Below are 12,745 nucleotides of genomic sequence, written 5' to 3' on the forward strand. Positions count from 1 at the left end.
GGAGGTTCAACATGAGATCGTGGTAACGTTTTATCATTTCGTTGTAGTCTTTCAATTTCCTCGACTCGTCTTTTACAAATCGTTCTACAGTACTGTACTCCTCGTTGTTATAGAAACGTTCGTATCTGGCAAATATAAGGTCGAAGGTTAAACAAGGCTTTAAATACGAATCAATGGTCGATAGTTACGTTTGTAGTTCCGCTAGAATCTGCTCTGGAATGCGTTTCTCTTGGTAAATCAGATCAGCGATACTCCGTTTAAGCTTCTGCACTCTGGACTGCTCTATGCGTGGCTACGTGAAGAGCGATTCAGTGTACAGCGTTCATATTCGTTTTTACGCGATGCAGAATAAATAGTAATTTATTGTACCTTCAACAATTCCTCTGGACCAGACCAATCTAAATAAAGCTGAGCCTCTAACACGTCGAAATATCGGACAGCTGCGCATATCTCGTCCAAGATATTGCAGAAGACACTCTCGAACTTTTCGAAGGACGGCTCGAAGGTGAGCTGGTCAAAGCCAACGACGATGTTCACGTTAAACTCGCGAACGATCGGCTGCAAGTAATGAACAATTATTGCGCGATTCGTTTCACGTCACGCGTTAAATGTACCCTCACCTGGCCGTGGATAATGAAGTTCATAAAATCCTTCAGGCTGAATTTGCACATGAACAAAAGCTGCGCTTCCATTATTTTGGCAAGGCACCCGTAGAACCTTTTGAATCGTAAACGCTGCAACGGACTAGGAACTAATCCCTGCCTATTATTCTGCAAAGCAATCGCGCGTCATTTAATTATATAACAGAAATTACGTTTGTTACGATCGTCATTGAAATTCGACCTTGAGAAACTTCTCTTGTATGTCAGCATACCAAACATTCTTCAAGGTGTTCCTTCCCCTTATGATTTGCTTGTGAATCGTTTTGTTAAACTCTGCCAAGTCCCAGCTGTCTGTACATTCGGCAATTTGCTTTAAATCGATCAATCGAAAATCGCTGAAAGAAAAACCACCCTTCCCTTTTAGAATGGAAACATTTATACGTGTACAGATAATAAATAAACGATTCTCTACCCAAATTTACTGGTCCAGGTGTCCAAGGTCTGTTTCATGCACGGATTAATCAAAAATAAATTATCTCCTAAATACTGACGGCATTTTTGAACCTGAGCCGTTAAACCAGGTAGAACATGCTTTATTTTCAACAGCTTCTGACTCGTTTCTCCCTGTGGAAAATATTTTCAAGAACTAAACGTGTCACAATACACGTATAAGATAAAATAGAGTTTAAATAGAGAAAACAGAAGTGAAACTTGAATTCAACCTCGGATAAATAGCTCTCTGGTGGATCTTGAAGCGCGTACTTCAGTATCGCCCTTTTAATATCCCTGGTGAAGGTCTCTTTGATCTCGATCAGCAAACTTTCCGCGAGGTAACCGAATCGATCCCTCAAATGGTACGGGACCAAATCGAATATTTCCTCTACAACGTCGTCTTGAATTTCCACCGTGTGAACGGTGTCAACCCCATTGCAAATGTAATTGTAATACCGATTTACGTCCTCGTCGTTACTTAAATCAATTCGTGATCCCGAAAGCTGAGGTTTCACGATTAAACCGACCATAAACCTGAAAACAGAATCTTTAGTAAACTCTGATTTAAATTCGTCGTTTCTTTTTTAATTACGACTGTAAAGAAGTTGGCAAATTCGAACGATTCGCTCACCTACGAAAGTGTTCCACTTTCAATCGCTTTCCTGTATAAGTTTCTGCAGATTCCCATTGCTTCCGTTTCGCCTCCCTCGATTTACATTTCACGCATTCCATCAACTCCCGCGGTAATGAAAATAACGGCTCGACTTTCGCGTCGATCACCTTCGATAACTTCCGGTCTGTGCCGCGATCTTTTCGAATTGCCGGATGCGAAATAATGTCGCAAGACATTACGTTCGTACAGTCGCATTCCATATCGAAACTACTTGTTGTACGAACTCAAAAAGTATACTTTGTACCCTTAAAATAAAATTGCAGACACGATCGTGCAATTAACGGCAATTGCACGAGATTTATGCGGGAAGATTAAAGACGAAGCGAACGATGAAATGTGATGTAAACAAATTTTATACTTTCTGCTAGCTCGCGACGAATTTTGTATCACTGCAGAAGGCGCCACGTTCGGACCGATTTTCTTGATGGCTGAATTACATCTTCGCTTTTAAACTGTGTGCACGGTAGGTACATGCCTCGTCGAGCGATCTGTTTGTCAGGGTATCACAAGTTACAATTTAAACGATCGCTCTGTGATATTGTCGATGGATGTGCGATGTCGCGTGAAATATTTTCATGGGCATTTAATCGCGTCGCATTGTAAACAGAGTAACGCAACTGCAATTGACTGCAGTTTCCAAGCAACGAAATTGATCGGTTTCTACGGTCTTTCTAAAGGATTTCGTTTAAAAATGTCCTTAGAAAATTACGATTTTGTAACGTTATTTGATATTGATAAAATATTAGTTGAAATGAGCTTCACGTATTTTTAGGTTATGTTTCAATTGATATCATAGGATTCTTTGGAATTGTTACATGTGGTAATACAAGTGGCATGTTTCAGATGATTTCACGTCAATTCTTTCGCTCGATACACACAAGTTATGTGCTCTGTTATACCTCGAAGAAAACGTTATTGAGTAAGTTACGCAAGAAGACCGGATATACATTCATAAACTGCAAAAAGGCTTTGGAGACAAATGACAATAACCTGGAAAAAGTAAGACGATTGTTAAATCTTGATTTTGTGTAGGGATGTTTGTAATAAGTTCGTTGTGTTAGGCGGAACAGTGGCTAAAGGAACAGGCTCAGGCGCAGGGATGGGATAAAGCGATGAAGCTACAATCTAGATTAACTTGCCAAGGATTGATAGCAATGGTGAAGAATGATAATTATGGAGCACTTGTTGAAATTAACTGCGAGACAGACTTTGTCGCAAGAAATAAAAAGTTCCACGATCTAGCAGAAATTATAGTTTCCACTGTGCTGAAGCATGGGATGACGATCGAACAGAATTCATTGATTAATAAGACCATGTTACATAGAGAGTCGATAAATGAATTGTGCGCCAGCGATGGCAAAAGTTTAGCTGATCATTCCGCCTTAACCATTGGGTCTGTAGGGGAGAACATTAATATAAGACGGGCGCTATTTATGAGCGTACAACCAGGTGTACATTTGTACGGATGTACCCATCCTACGCCTGTAAATCCAGTTCCACCATCTTTTGGACGATATGGGGCACTGATCGCTTTGAAATCTGAAGAAAGGAAAGAAATTTTGGGATTACAGCTTTGTCAACACGTTATTGGTACTTCTTAATTAGTTTTTGTAACAATATTTGTTTTCAGTACCATATAATTAATCTATTCTCTATTGTTAGGTATGAATCCAGTCAAAGTTGGCGATCCAAGAGTTGATTTCCCTGCTGAAAATATAGACGACGAACTTGTTATGCTGTATCAAGAATTCTTGCTCGATCCCTCTGTGTCTGTACAGCAGTTGTTGCAAAATGAACAGGTTGAAATCTTGGACTTCGTCCGCTTTGAAATGGGCGAAATAGTCGAGGATAGACAAACGCTGGATTCTGTTGAAACTTGTGGTTAAAAAAGCACTTCGGTTAACAGAATAAATATATATACTCATCACGTATAAATTTCGTACCTATTTTATGCAAGAGTATCGTTGCCTTTCCACATAACAAATATATGTATATATACATACTCGATACATTATTTTGATGCAAGTAAAATACCGAAACTCGCATTTCTTTGTTACGCACTAGTTATTGTAATTACATCAAAAATTACCATAAATTATATACAATGTAAAAACTAATGTATTTTATTGTTACAATTGTTTAATAGCGCGTCTACAATTATAGAAAAGTAAAATAATTTTGTAGTATCAGTGTGGAAATTATAAAAGTAATCCAAAAAACTTTATGTTCGATAAATAATATTCAATAATAAATTCGAGTCGACTGTATAAATAATATTCAAACTATTGCTCGTCCTTCTTTTCTTTATTAATCGCGCATGTATTATTAGGCGATTTAAGTTTGTTCCTTCTCCGCATAAGTTTCACAGACTTCCAAAGCCACATTCGTGAGTCTTTTTTCCAGTAACGAGCAATATCATCTGGAGAATGCACGACACCCTAAAAACATTAATAATACATATTACAATGTAATACACTAAGCGTTAAGAAGCTTGCGAATCGTACTTGAAAGTTCAATATATCAGCAGAATGTTTAAAATTTTGTCTATGCGGCAACGTAACTCTAGCATCCCAACAAAATAATTCTTGGTCAATATCGGATGGTTCAGTTTGCGCGTCGCTCGTTCGACGAAGCGGTATCGCCTCAGTTCTAGATTCAATTTCCGCCTCTAGTTCCAAACGTTCCAACGACGATGAGCAGCTCCTCGACTCCTTACAACTAGCAAAGTTTGCCTATTTTTTATGAGGTTTTAGATAAGAAGAAACGAATTGTACAATGCTTTACAAATAAATGCGTTAACATCAAATAAACTGTACGTAAACCTGTACTCCTTGAGAGCAAGCATTGCAACCCAGTGTTCCTGATAGACATATATCGCTCATAGTCTTCAACAGAAAATTTCTTTCATCCCACGTAAAATTTTCAACTACCCACAGAAGAGAGGTCGCAATTTAATGATCGAGCAGAACGATCCATATCGTATACAGAAAAAAAAGGAATCACAAACCGCTGGAGTGATCGGAGTCGTCATTTCCCCGGTCCATCAGCTGTCTCCCACGCCATATAAAATAAACTCTAAAAGCTTCTCGTGTCCGTTAAAAACGATTGACACAGCGATCCCATTTCCGTCCGGCCATGAAGAAACAACGCCCTCCGACAACATTATTATAATAAATGAGCAGCTACCGTACAGCCGTTCACGTGTCCGCAACGTTTTAAGCGGCGTTGAATATTAATCCGTAATTCTCTCGTTCACGAACGAAACGAATTACGGGCGTAATTATTCGTTCAAGCGAACATCCCGCAAAATAATAAATTACGTCGCGCGGCAAAGAGAACGCAACAATCGCGCGTTCCTTCGCCACGGTCTTAATGTTACAAGCGAGGCCGATGGAGGAGTGTAAACACGATCGTTATACGCGGTTTCCGTTATTCGAGCGTAGACGGCCTGCGAGGAAAAAAAGGAAGAAAGAACAAGATCGGATAGGGGACCTTCGTGACGCAGGATGACGTTAGAAAGGTACAGGGAACAGGTGCACTCGAGCGAGATATGCGTGTGCCGTAGAAGCGATGCCCGCATGGCTGAAATGTGTGTATCCACCAAGTGTACCCGTTGGTCACGGGTGGCCGGTCGAGGTTCCGGGCCGACTTCCGGACGAGTCCGCACCGGTACGGTTTCTTTTTAGCGGGGAACGCATGGGCACCAGTTGTGTTCGCGTACAGTTAGACGGTGTTACCTCGCGGACGAACGCCTTCTCCTCTGCTCCTTCGCGCGTATCGCTGTGTAATCGTTCGTTCGTGCAGGGAACGCGCGCGCGCACTCGTACTCCTTCAAATGACCTGACGAGCAAAAAAAAAAAGAGAAAAAAGAAACGGGAAAAGAAGAACGATGGATTTCTCTAGACGGGTGAGTCTGCGGAGATATGTGAATGACTTACATGCGTGAAATTAAGAGACGCGAGAAGAGCGATGATGATACGGGCCGATAAGAGTGTAATTGTTCCGTTCCCCGCCAGTTCTCCCCGTTAACGAGGCGAATTTTCATTCCAACCGATATCTCGTAGTTTCAGATTTTTTCTAACGATGTACTGTATCAAACGCTTCTTGAAAATCCAACTGTAAATATTGATGATATCTTCTTTCTGGTAGATCCAGTGATCGCTCGAGTCTGGCATATCATCCAAGCGTTTAGATTCCTCTCCTACTTTCCTGAAAGAGATAATATAACGATCAGAATTGCACGAGTTATCGTATTATCGTTGAAAAGATGAAACAACGAGGCGGGGATACAAGCGAGCGAGGTAAATTCGAGGGAAGTTGAACAGCCGCGGATTTCCACTTCCTCGCGAGGCTGCTCGCGGAAGATCGACGGTTCCACGGATTGGTGGGCGTACAGCGAGCGCAGTCGCCACTTCCTGCCACAAATGATCGTCGCGGACTCCGCTGGAATAACGCGTGCACACGCGTGTGCATATCGTTACGCGGATGTGCCAAGGCAACGGTAGGCGTGGGCACCAACGAACGCGGAGATGCATCCGCGAAGACAATGCCACGTTCGTATACGTGCGAACGCTGCACTTTGCGTCACCTACACCGTGCAAGCTCGCGGCATTAAATGGCAATCGTCGATGGTAAAGTCGCGTTACGTCATCGAGCAATGTCGAGATATTTACAACTGGATAGAAGATAGGCACGTGAAACGCGCAATACAGTTAGCAAATCGGTAATCAAACTATGGAAAGTCGTAAAAGCGAATCAGCTACGCGAGGGAGAAACTACAAAGAGGAATTCGCACGCTTGCCCGGCTAATTCAAGGATAACTCTTTTCAAACTGTTTATCAAGCCATACCAATTACCATTAAAGTTACGATCCAAAATTTCATTTTGTTGAGACCATGCCACGGATACGAAAACCTGTACGCTATCCTTGATCACATCCTGATCCAATGTCCAGAGGTATCATTCGATATGCACAGAAAGCGCCAATTAATTTCTGATAATGTCGATCGTCTTGTAAATTACACTTCTTTTATGTATCGCCGCGAACGCGAGTGCAGCAACAGACTCGTGCAATCGCATGCAAGTATCTGCACGCGCGATTGCGGATCACCTGCGATTAAGTCCTTCCGAGGACCTCGCTCTCGCGAGTTCTCGTACCCTAGTTTTCTGCCGGCAACCGTCCGGTACCGAGCACCGATCGCGTTTCTCCGTTGCGAAATTCATCCGCGCACGCTGCTGTTGTGACTCCTGTGAGTTCGATCAGAGACGATCGGCCAGCCGTTCTCTCGAACGAATTTATAAGATACAGAAGCGATCGATAGGGAACCGATGACACGGTGATCGACGGGGCCAGAGCTGTGACTGAAAACGTAGAGAACGATCGGTGAGAGATGTCAGAACCATCGGGAAGGCTCGAAGAGTCGGTGCGTAAAAAAAAAGGTCTAATAGAAATCATGATATTTTACACGAGAAAGCGTGAGAAAAATTGTTACGCGCGGGCATTATCGTAACGGTAATATAATGTAGACAAAACGATCTTTTAGACATGAAAGAAGAGAACGTTCTAGCGCGAAGGAGAAATAAAGGCTGATACAGTTTCACCGTAAATAATTGCAGATATGTTTCTTTCGTATACGTCGTTCTCTTTCCTCGTATCGTTTGTTCCCTATTTTTTTTCGACCGTATCGATATCGTCTCGATAGCAACCATATTGTTCCCATTACGAGAACCTTGGAAATTAAGGTTCACGATAATACTTCCATTACTCACCTTCTATATTCGCGCGAAGCGAGTACAATTGAAAAATGTATACGGTTAAAACTTAACATGTGCATTTAGTCCTGTGCTAATCCGGAAAGTGTAACTGGTTTCTGAATAAATTTTACGATCTGCCGTAGGACGACAGAAGCTGCCGTTCCGATGACTCTAACGGTGAAGTTTTCAAAAATATCCCGAGGAACACCAGCACGTTTCGCATTTGGAAAATAGAGGTACTATGGAGAAAGAAAGAAATACAAGCTAGACACTTATAGCAGTATATATACTTGTTAAATAAGTCTTGGTCTCGTTAGTCACTTCTCGACAAGTTACGAAACAGGAAAAAATGAAATTACCCTTTAAAACGTCTATGCAACAGGGTTTACGAGTTACGGCTGTCACGGGAAATAATATGGGATGCTTCCTCTCGGATCTGGCATACATTATCTACGCAGTGTCGCCTAAAGACGGGCCGCTTCCTTACCCTGGAATGCCGGTAATGTTTCAATTCTTCTATGGTTTTCATATTCATACAAAGTGCTTGAAAGTCAAAACGTTTGCAATCCAATTAAGAAAAGAAGAAAATACATTTTCAAATAAATGAGTATGATATACTTTTGAATTGTTATTGAACAATGTATCTGAACTGAAACAGCTAACAGTTATTTCGCAACAATTAAAACAGGTTAAAGAACTGAAATCGACTGCGGTATGCCGGGTGATACACTTCTGGATCGGCTCCGCCTGTGATCCGACAATTTCTGGGGCTGCTGCCCTTCGAGCGGCTGAATTGGACTCGCAGGTCTCCGCGACGATTCTATCCAGAGAGGCGCAGGGACGCGAAACTCCCAGATTTCAGGCTTACTTCCGGCAACGTCTTGTCATCGAAAAGTTTCACTTCGAGACACCGTCGTGCAAGCTGCAGAGAGTAACTGGTGTAGCGGTTCCTATCCTGACCGAACTGGAGAAAGTTCACTGGGACCACTTCTGTTCAAGAGATGTTATTCTCGTAGACGTACTCACCAAGTATGTAGAAAACGAATATCTAAATCAATTTAAGAGGGTCAGTGATTACTGATTATGAGACACAGGGAGTGAGAAATCTCTCTGCATCTATCTCTATTTGCATGGTATGATAATAACGTACTAATAATGTAATAGGGGTGTCATATTTCTGTGGTTGGGCTCATCAACGGATCCGTTACACAAGCGCCACGCGGTCAGCGTCTTGGAGACGAGGAAAAAGAACGACAACGCTCGTGTCATAATCGTCGATGATGGTTACGAGCAGACGCTATCAGATGGGGACCAACAGTTGTTCGCCAGTATTTTGGATCCTTTTACAAGAGTGGTCAAACCTGATCGCCCCCACCGTGTTAACGTGCCGACCCCGGTTAAACTATACAGATGCAGCGAGCAATCTGGTAAATACAAAGTGGCGGAATTAAAGTCTGGTCCGATACTCCGATCGGACCTGACATCCGAGTCCGTTTACCTAATTGACCGCGGCGAGGCAGGCGTTTGGGCCTGGGTGGGACGCGATGTGAACGCCCGGGAAAAATTAGAAGCGATCCGCAATGCTCGCGGTTTCGTGAAGAAGAAGAACTACAGCAACGGTGTGTCGGTGGTAAGAGCGTTGGAGGCTTGCGAGCCCATGGAAATGAAAGCTCTGATCAGAGGATGGGAACCGACGAAGACAAGACCGCTCACGCTGCCGCTAAGCTTCGAACCCGATTACATGAACGAGAGGCCTAAGATGGCTGCTGAGTGTCAATTAGTGGACGACGGGTCTGGCGAGAGAACTCTTTGGAGGGTAACCCATAAGGAAGGAACGATACTGGTAGAGGATAAAGGAATATACTACGCGGAAGCCTGTTACGTGATGTGCTACAAATATGGGCAAGGACGTAGGAGTAAAACGATTGTATGTTGAAAGATCAGAATCTGGATTGTTTTACCAAGTGATTAGTCGATTTTGAAGTATCTGTAATGTCGCAGATTTATTGCTGGGAAGGAGTTCATTCCATGAACGCGGATCGAGAGGCTGCTTTGGAAGTAGCTTGCCGTTTGGCAGAAGACACCTATGGTCAGTTAGTGAAAGCGTATCAAGGCAGAGAACCGCCACATTTGTTGCAAATTTACGGTGGAAAATTGAAAATACTGGCTGGAAGGCATCGTGATTCTCGTAAGCAGATGATACACTTGATTACTAGTCGTACTTTTAATTGGATTTTTTCTAAATTAAATGTTTACTTCACAGCTCCGGAAAAGTATCTCGTTAGGGTATTCGGATCTACTCCATACACATCGAAAGCAGTTGAACGACCTCTGAGATCTAGTAGCCTGGATTCTAGCGGGGTTTTTATTCTGTTTTCTAATCTACCGATAGTGTGGTGCGGTCTTAAGAGTACTGGCGATGCTAGAGAAGCATCTAGACGTCTTGCGCCCAGGAATGCACCACTGATAACTGAAAATAACGAAGATGATGATTTCTGGACAGAGCTCGGAGGTTGATATACCTTTCTTTTTGCTATCGAAACAAAAACGAATACAGTCTTCATTTTGTTTTAATACGCTGCTGCATTTAATTGTCCAATTTATTTTCGAAAATTTATTCTTAAGGTAAAGGCACTTACGGTACAGAAACTATCGATGACGGTGAAGAACTCGAGAAACACTTGTACCAATGTTTAACAGAAGGTGAAATGTTTGTTGGCGAAGAAGTTCTTGGGTATAATCAGAGCAGCCTCTTTCCAGAAGCTATTTGGCTATTAGACGCTGGAAATATGATATGGATGTGGATTGGAAAGTCTGCTGCTCCTAAATCATTGAAGGAGTGCGTGCGTGATGCAATGATATTTTTGTACAGTCATCCAGCCGGTCGAGATCGAAATGCAACAATTTCTATAATTAAACAAGGTATAATAATTAAATAAGAACAACAAATAGCTTGTTTATAGAAAAAAGAACTTTGCGATGATACATAATTTATCTCACTTTCTTCTCTAGGTACGGAACCTTCAACATTTATTGGACTTTTCGATAACTGGAATTACAATTTACTAAGAGAATACAAGACATTTGAAACATTTTGCACTCTCTTGCAAGACAAAGAATCGCTGCCGAAAATACAGTCGTTGTCGAAATCATTAAGCGACTTCGATAGTTATGTGAAGTATCCCCTTTCTACGTTGAAAGGTGATCCGGAAAATTTGCCGCCCGGCGTTGACGTTGTCCGTAAAGAGATGCACCTTACTTTCGATAATTTCATTGCGATCTTTAAAATGGAGCCAGATGAGTTTGTAAAACTTCCTGCTTGGAAACGGCAAAGACTAAAACAATCAGCAGGACTTTTCTAAGATCCCGTTTTTTAATAATAAAGTTTTGTACTATAGTCATTACAGTATAATCAAAAAATAAAAAACGTTAAAATTACTAATTGAAAAAAGAAAGCAAAACAGTGGTAGATCAAAGTGTTACAAGTAAGGCTTTATTTAATAGAAATTCAAGTGTATCCAAATCCACATTTTAAGATGAAGTGTCCATTGGCTCTGCCTCAATTCTACGAACAGTTTCCCCTTCGACAATTATTGGATGCACCACTTTACTAAGTACAGCAGTGGTTCCAGGTTTATATCGATACGATATATTGCGCTGTCCTTTAACATTGGCAACATCGTAAGGTCGCAGATAATCAACAGAGCCCTTACGTATGACACACAAATCTACGTTAGATCCAGATGCCAGGTCATTAAATACACCAGCACGAATGGCATCCGCTACCAATTCTTTAGCTTCTTCCTCCTGTGCACAATTTAAAATGAAATAAAAATATAGCACATTTTTAGAACACGAATACTGTACCTTAAATATCTTAAGAGAGACAAAAGTTATCATTATGTGACATGTAACTAATCACTGTTATCAAATGCATAAAAACATAAAATATCTTCACCGTCATATCGGGTTTCCATCTACTTTCGAACACAGCCATAGCAGCTAACGACCCAGTCCCCATGCTAGTATACATATGCGTATCCGAGGATCCATGTGGATAAATACAATATAAATGTGGTCCATCTAAATCGACGCCTCCTAATATTAAAGCTGCTCCAATGTTGCCTTGGTAACGGAACAACAACTGTTTGATCATTGCGTTCGCGGTACAAACTGGTACTATGCGATTAGTATTTAAACGATGTAATTCTAATTGGCTGGATATCATTTGAGTTGTCATTTCTGTATCAGCAGCAGTTCCAGCACCGCAACAACTGGAGAATAATTATTAAATTAAATTAATTCAACGAACCAAGTGTATATTACGCCAAGAGGTTTCATTTTAATAATGCACGTACTATATATTTTCAGCGAGATAATGTATCTTGCTGCAGTTTTTATCAGCAACTATGGTATTTTCTGTTGATCTAGTATCACCACCAAGAACAACTCCATTTTTATAAACAATTCCAGCGATTGTTGTTCCAGTTTTAACAGCTCTGGGTGGTTGAAACCCTTTCTTTACCAGAAAATTGTTTCTGAAAAAAACGCAATCATATAAAATTCGTTATATATATATTATATTATTATTCTTACGTATTTTGTATCGACTGTGCAACAGAAATTTGCTAAAAGAAATAGATATTGTTTAAAAATGACACAGCAATATTAGCTCATAAAATAGGTTATGTTCCATGAAACGTTACTTTGAACTTTCTTAATTATACGAGTTATCGATACGAGTTGCAGTTAAATAACGTGACATTGTAACAATGAATTACCGTTGACAGAGATCGAAAGAAAATCCAGGAGCTGGAATCTCAGGCACAAGAACCGAAGACATGATTGAAAACTTTCAAACTGCTAACGCCAAATATCTCCCTGACGAAACGCTAATGAGAAAACAACCTTACAAGTGTCGATATTTATCGACAGATGGCAGCATTAATTGAATAAACCAAACTACGAATTTCTCGCAAACATTTCACGTATAACTAATTGAAAAGACAACGCATAACAAACACAATTACAAATATATTACATTTATTAAAAAGTAAACGTAACAGAATGTTCGCGAAATAAAAACCACGATATAAATGCTGAAAATATTAAATAAAGTATCGTATAAAGAATACTTTCGCTATAAACATATAAAAAGCGACGTATTCAATTGCGATTAAAATTTATTAACGTTTAATTCAAAATTAAAAGAATCAAAGATAAC

The 12,745-nt window shown here is 40.9% G+C and overlaps 6 protein-coding genes across 6 annotated transcripts in view; 3 read left to right on the top strand and 3 right to left on the bottom strand.

The window, feature by feature from the left end:
- Med27 (mediator complex subunit 27) overlaps positions 1-12,745 on the top strand; it is a 419,500-nt gene that overhangs the window by 390,203 nt on the left and 16,552 nt on the right. The gene's annotated exons all lie outside the window — the stretch shown is intronic.
- LOC143431167 (uncharacterized) lies at positions 185-919 on the bottom strand (the record flags this gene model as incomplete). Its single annotated transcript, XM_076907722.1, has 4 exons — positions 185-292; positions 370-558; positions 621-770; positions 875-919. Coding segments are annotated over 4 exons (492 nt in total), but the record flags the coding sequence as incomplete, so codon positions are not given.
- On the bottom strand, positions 1,071-1,826 carry LOC143431168 (dynein axonemal heavy chain 7). Its single transcript, XM_076907723.1, has 3 exons — positions 1,726-1,826; positions 1,325-1,628; positions 1,071-1,226 (listed from the first exon to the last, which is right to left on the bottom strand). Exons 1-3 carry the CDS (start codon positions 1,824-1,826, stop codon positions 1,071-1,073), a joined length of 561 nt encoding a protein of 186 aa, XP_076763838.1.
- On the top strand, positions 2,151-4,126 carry Mefts (elongation factor Ts, mitochondrial). Its single transcript, XM_076908104.1, has 4 exons — positions 2,151-2,230; positions 2,611-2,766; positions 2,829-3,357; positions 3,430-4,126. Exons 2-4 carry the CDS (start codon positions 2,611-2,613, stop codon positions 3,651-3,653), a joined length of 909 nt encoding a protein of 302 aa, XP_076764219.1. The 5' UTR covers positions 2,151-2,230; the 3' UTR covers positions 3,654-4,126.
- Qua (villin like protein quail) lies at positions 5,645-11,374 on the top strand. The gene is made up of 9 exons (XM_076907632.1): positions 5,645-5,674; positions 7,665-7,757; positions 7,904-8,020; positions 8,210-8,550; positions 8,686-9,448; positions 9,523-9,709; positions 9,785-10,033; positions 10,147-10,443; positions 10,534-11,374. The coding sequence occupies exons 1-9, from the start codon at positions 5,657-5,659 to the stop codon at positions 10,881-10,883; spliced, it is 2,415 nt and encodes an 804-aa protein (XP_076763747.1). The 5' UTR covers positions 5,645-5,656; the 3' UTR covers positions 10,884-11,374.
- On the bottom strand, positions 10,993-12,420 carry Prosbeta2 (Proteasome beta2 subunit). Its single transcript, XM_076907633.1, has 4 exons — positions 12,303-12,420; positions 11,880-12,059; positions 11,480-11,795; positions 10,993-11,328 (listed from the first exon to the last, which is right to left on the bottom strand). The coding sequence occupies exons 1-4, from the start codon at positions 12,362-12,364 to the stop codon at positions 11,053-11,055; spliced, it is 834 nt and encodes a 277-aa protein (XP_076763748.1). The 5' UTR covers positions 12,365-12,420; the 3' UTR covers positions 10,993-11,052.

Source organism: Xylocopa sonorina, chromosome 17 (genome assembly GCF_050948175.1).
Source record: "Xylocopa sonorina isolate GNS202 chromosome 17, iyXylSono1_principal, whole genome shotgun sequence".
Taxonomy (NCBI): Eukaryota; Metazoa; Arthropoda; class Insecta; order Hymenoptera; family Apidae; genus Xylocopa; species Xylocopa sonorina.

What these genes read in the sequence shown, in the direction of transcription:
- LOC143431168 (XM_076907723.1), bottom strand. Translation starts at nt 1,826, where the DNA reads ATGGAATGCGTGAAATGTAAATCGAGGGAGGCGAAACGGAAGCAATGG. An exon ending in AAAGTGGAACACTTTCGTAG is followed by an intron (nt 1,629 to 1,725) that starts GTGAGCGAATCG and finishes TTCTGTTTTCAG; the next exon opens with GTTTATGGTCGGTTTAATCG. An exon ending in CAGAGAGCTATTTATCCGAG is followed by an intron (nt 1,227 to 1,324) that starts GTTGAATTCAAG and finishes TATTTTCCACAG; the next exon opens with GGAGAAACGAGTCAGAAGCT.
- Mefts (XM_076908104.1), top strand. Translation starts at nt 2,611, where the DNA reads ATGATTTCACGTCAATTCTTTCGCTCGATACACACAAGTTATGTGCTC. An exon ending in ATGACAATAACCTGGAAAAA is followed by an intron (nt 2,767 to 2,828) that starts GTAAGACGATTG and finishes TCGTTGTGTTAG; the next exon opens with GCGGAACAGTGGCTAAAGGA. An exon ending in GCTTTGTCAACACGTTATTG is followed by an intron (nt 3,358 to 3,429) that starts GTACTTCTTAAT and finishes CTCTATTGTTAG; the next exon opens with GTATGAATCCAGTCAAAGTT.
- Qua (XM_076907632.1), top strand. An exon ending in GACGTAGGAGTAAAACGATT is followed by an intron (nt 9,449 to 9,522) that starts GTATGTTGAAAG and finishes GTAATGTCGCAG; the next exon opens with ATTTATTGCTGGGAAGGAGT. An exon ending in TGGAAGGCATCGTGATTCTC is followed by an intron (nt 9,710 to 9,784) that starts GTAAGCAGATGA and finishes TTTACTTCACAG; the next exon opens with CTCCGGAAAAGTATCTCGTT.
- Prosbeta2 (XM_076907633.1), bottom strand. Translation starts at nt 12,364, where the DNA reads ATGTCTTCGGTTCTTGTGCCTGAGATTCCAGCTCCTGGATTTTCTTTC. An exon ending in TCTTTCGATCTCTGTCAACG is followed by an intron (nt 12,060 to 12,302) that starts GTAATTCATTGT and finishes CGTTTTTTTCAG; the next exon opens with AAACAATTTTCTGGTAAAGA. An exon ending in GATGGAAACCCGATATGACG is followed by an intron (nt 11,329 to 11,479) that starts GTGAAGATATTT and finishes AATTGTGCACAG; the next exon opens with GAGGAAGAAGCTAAAGAATT.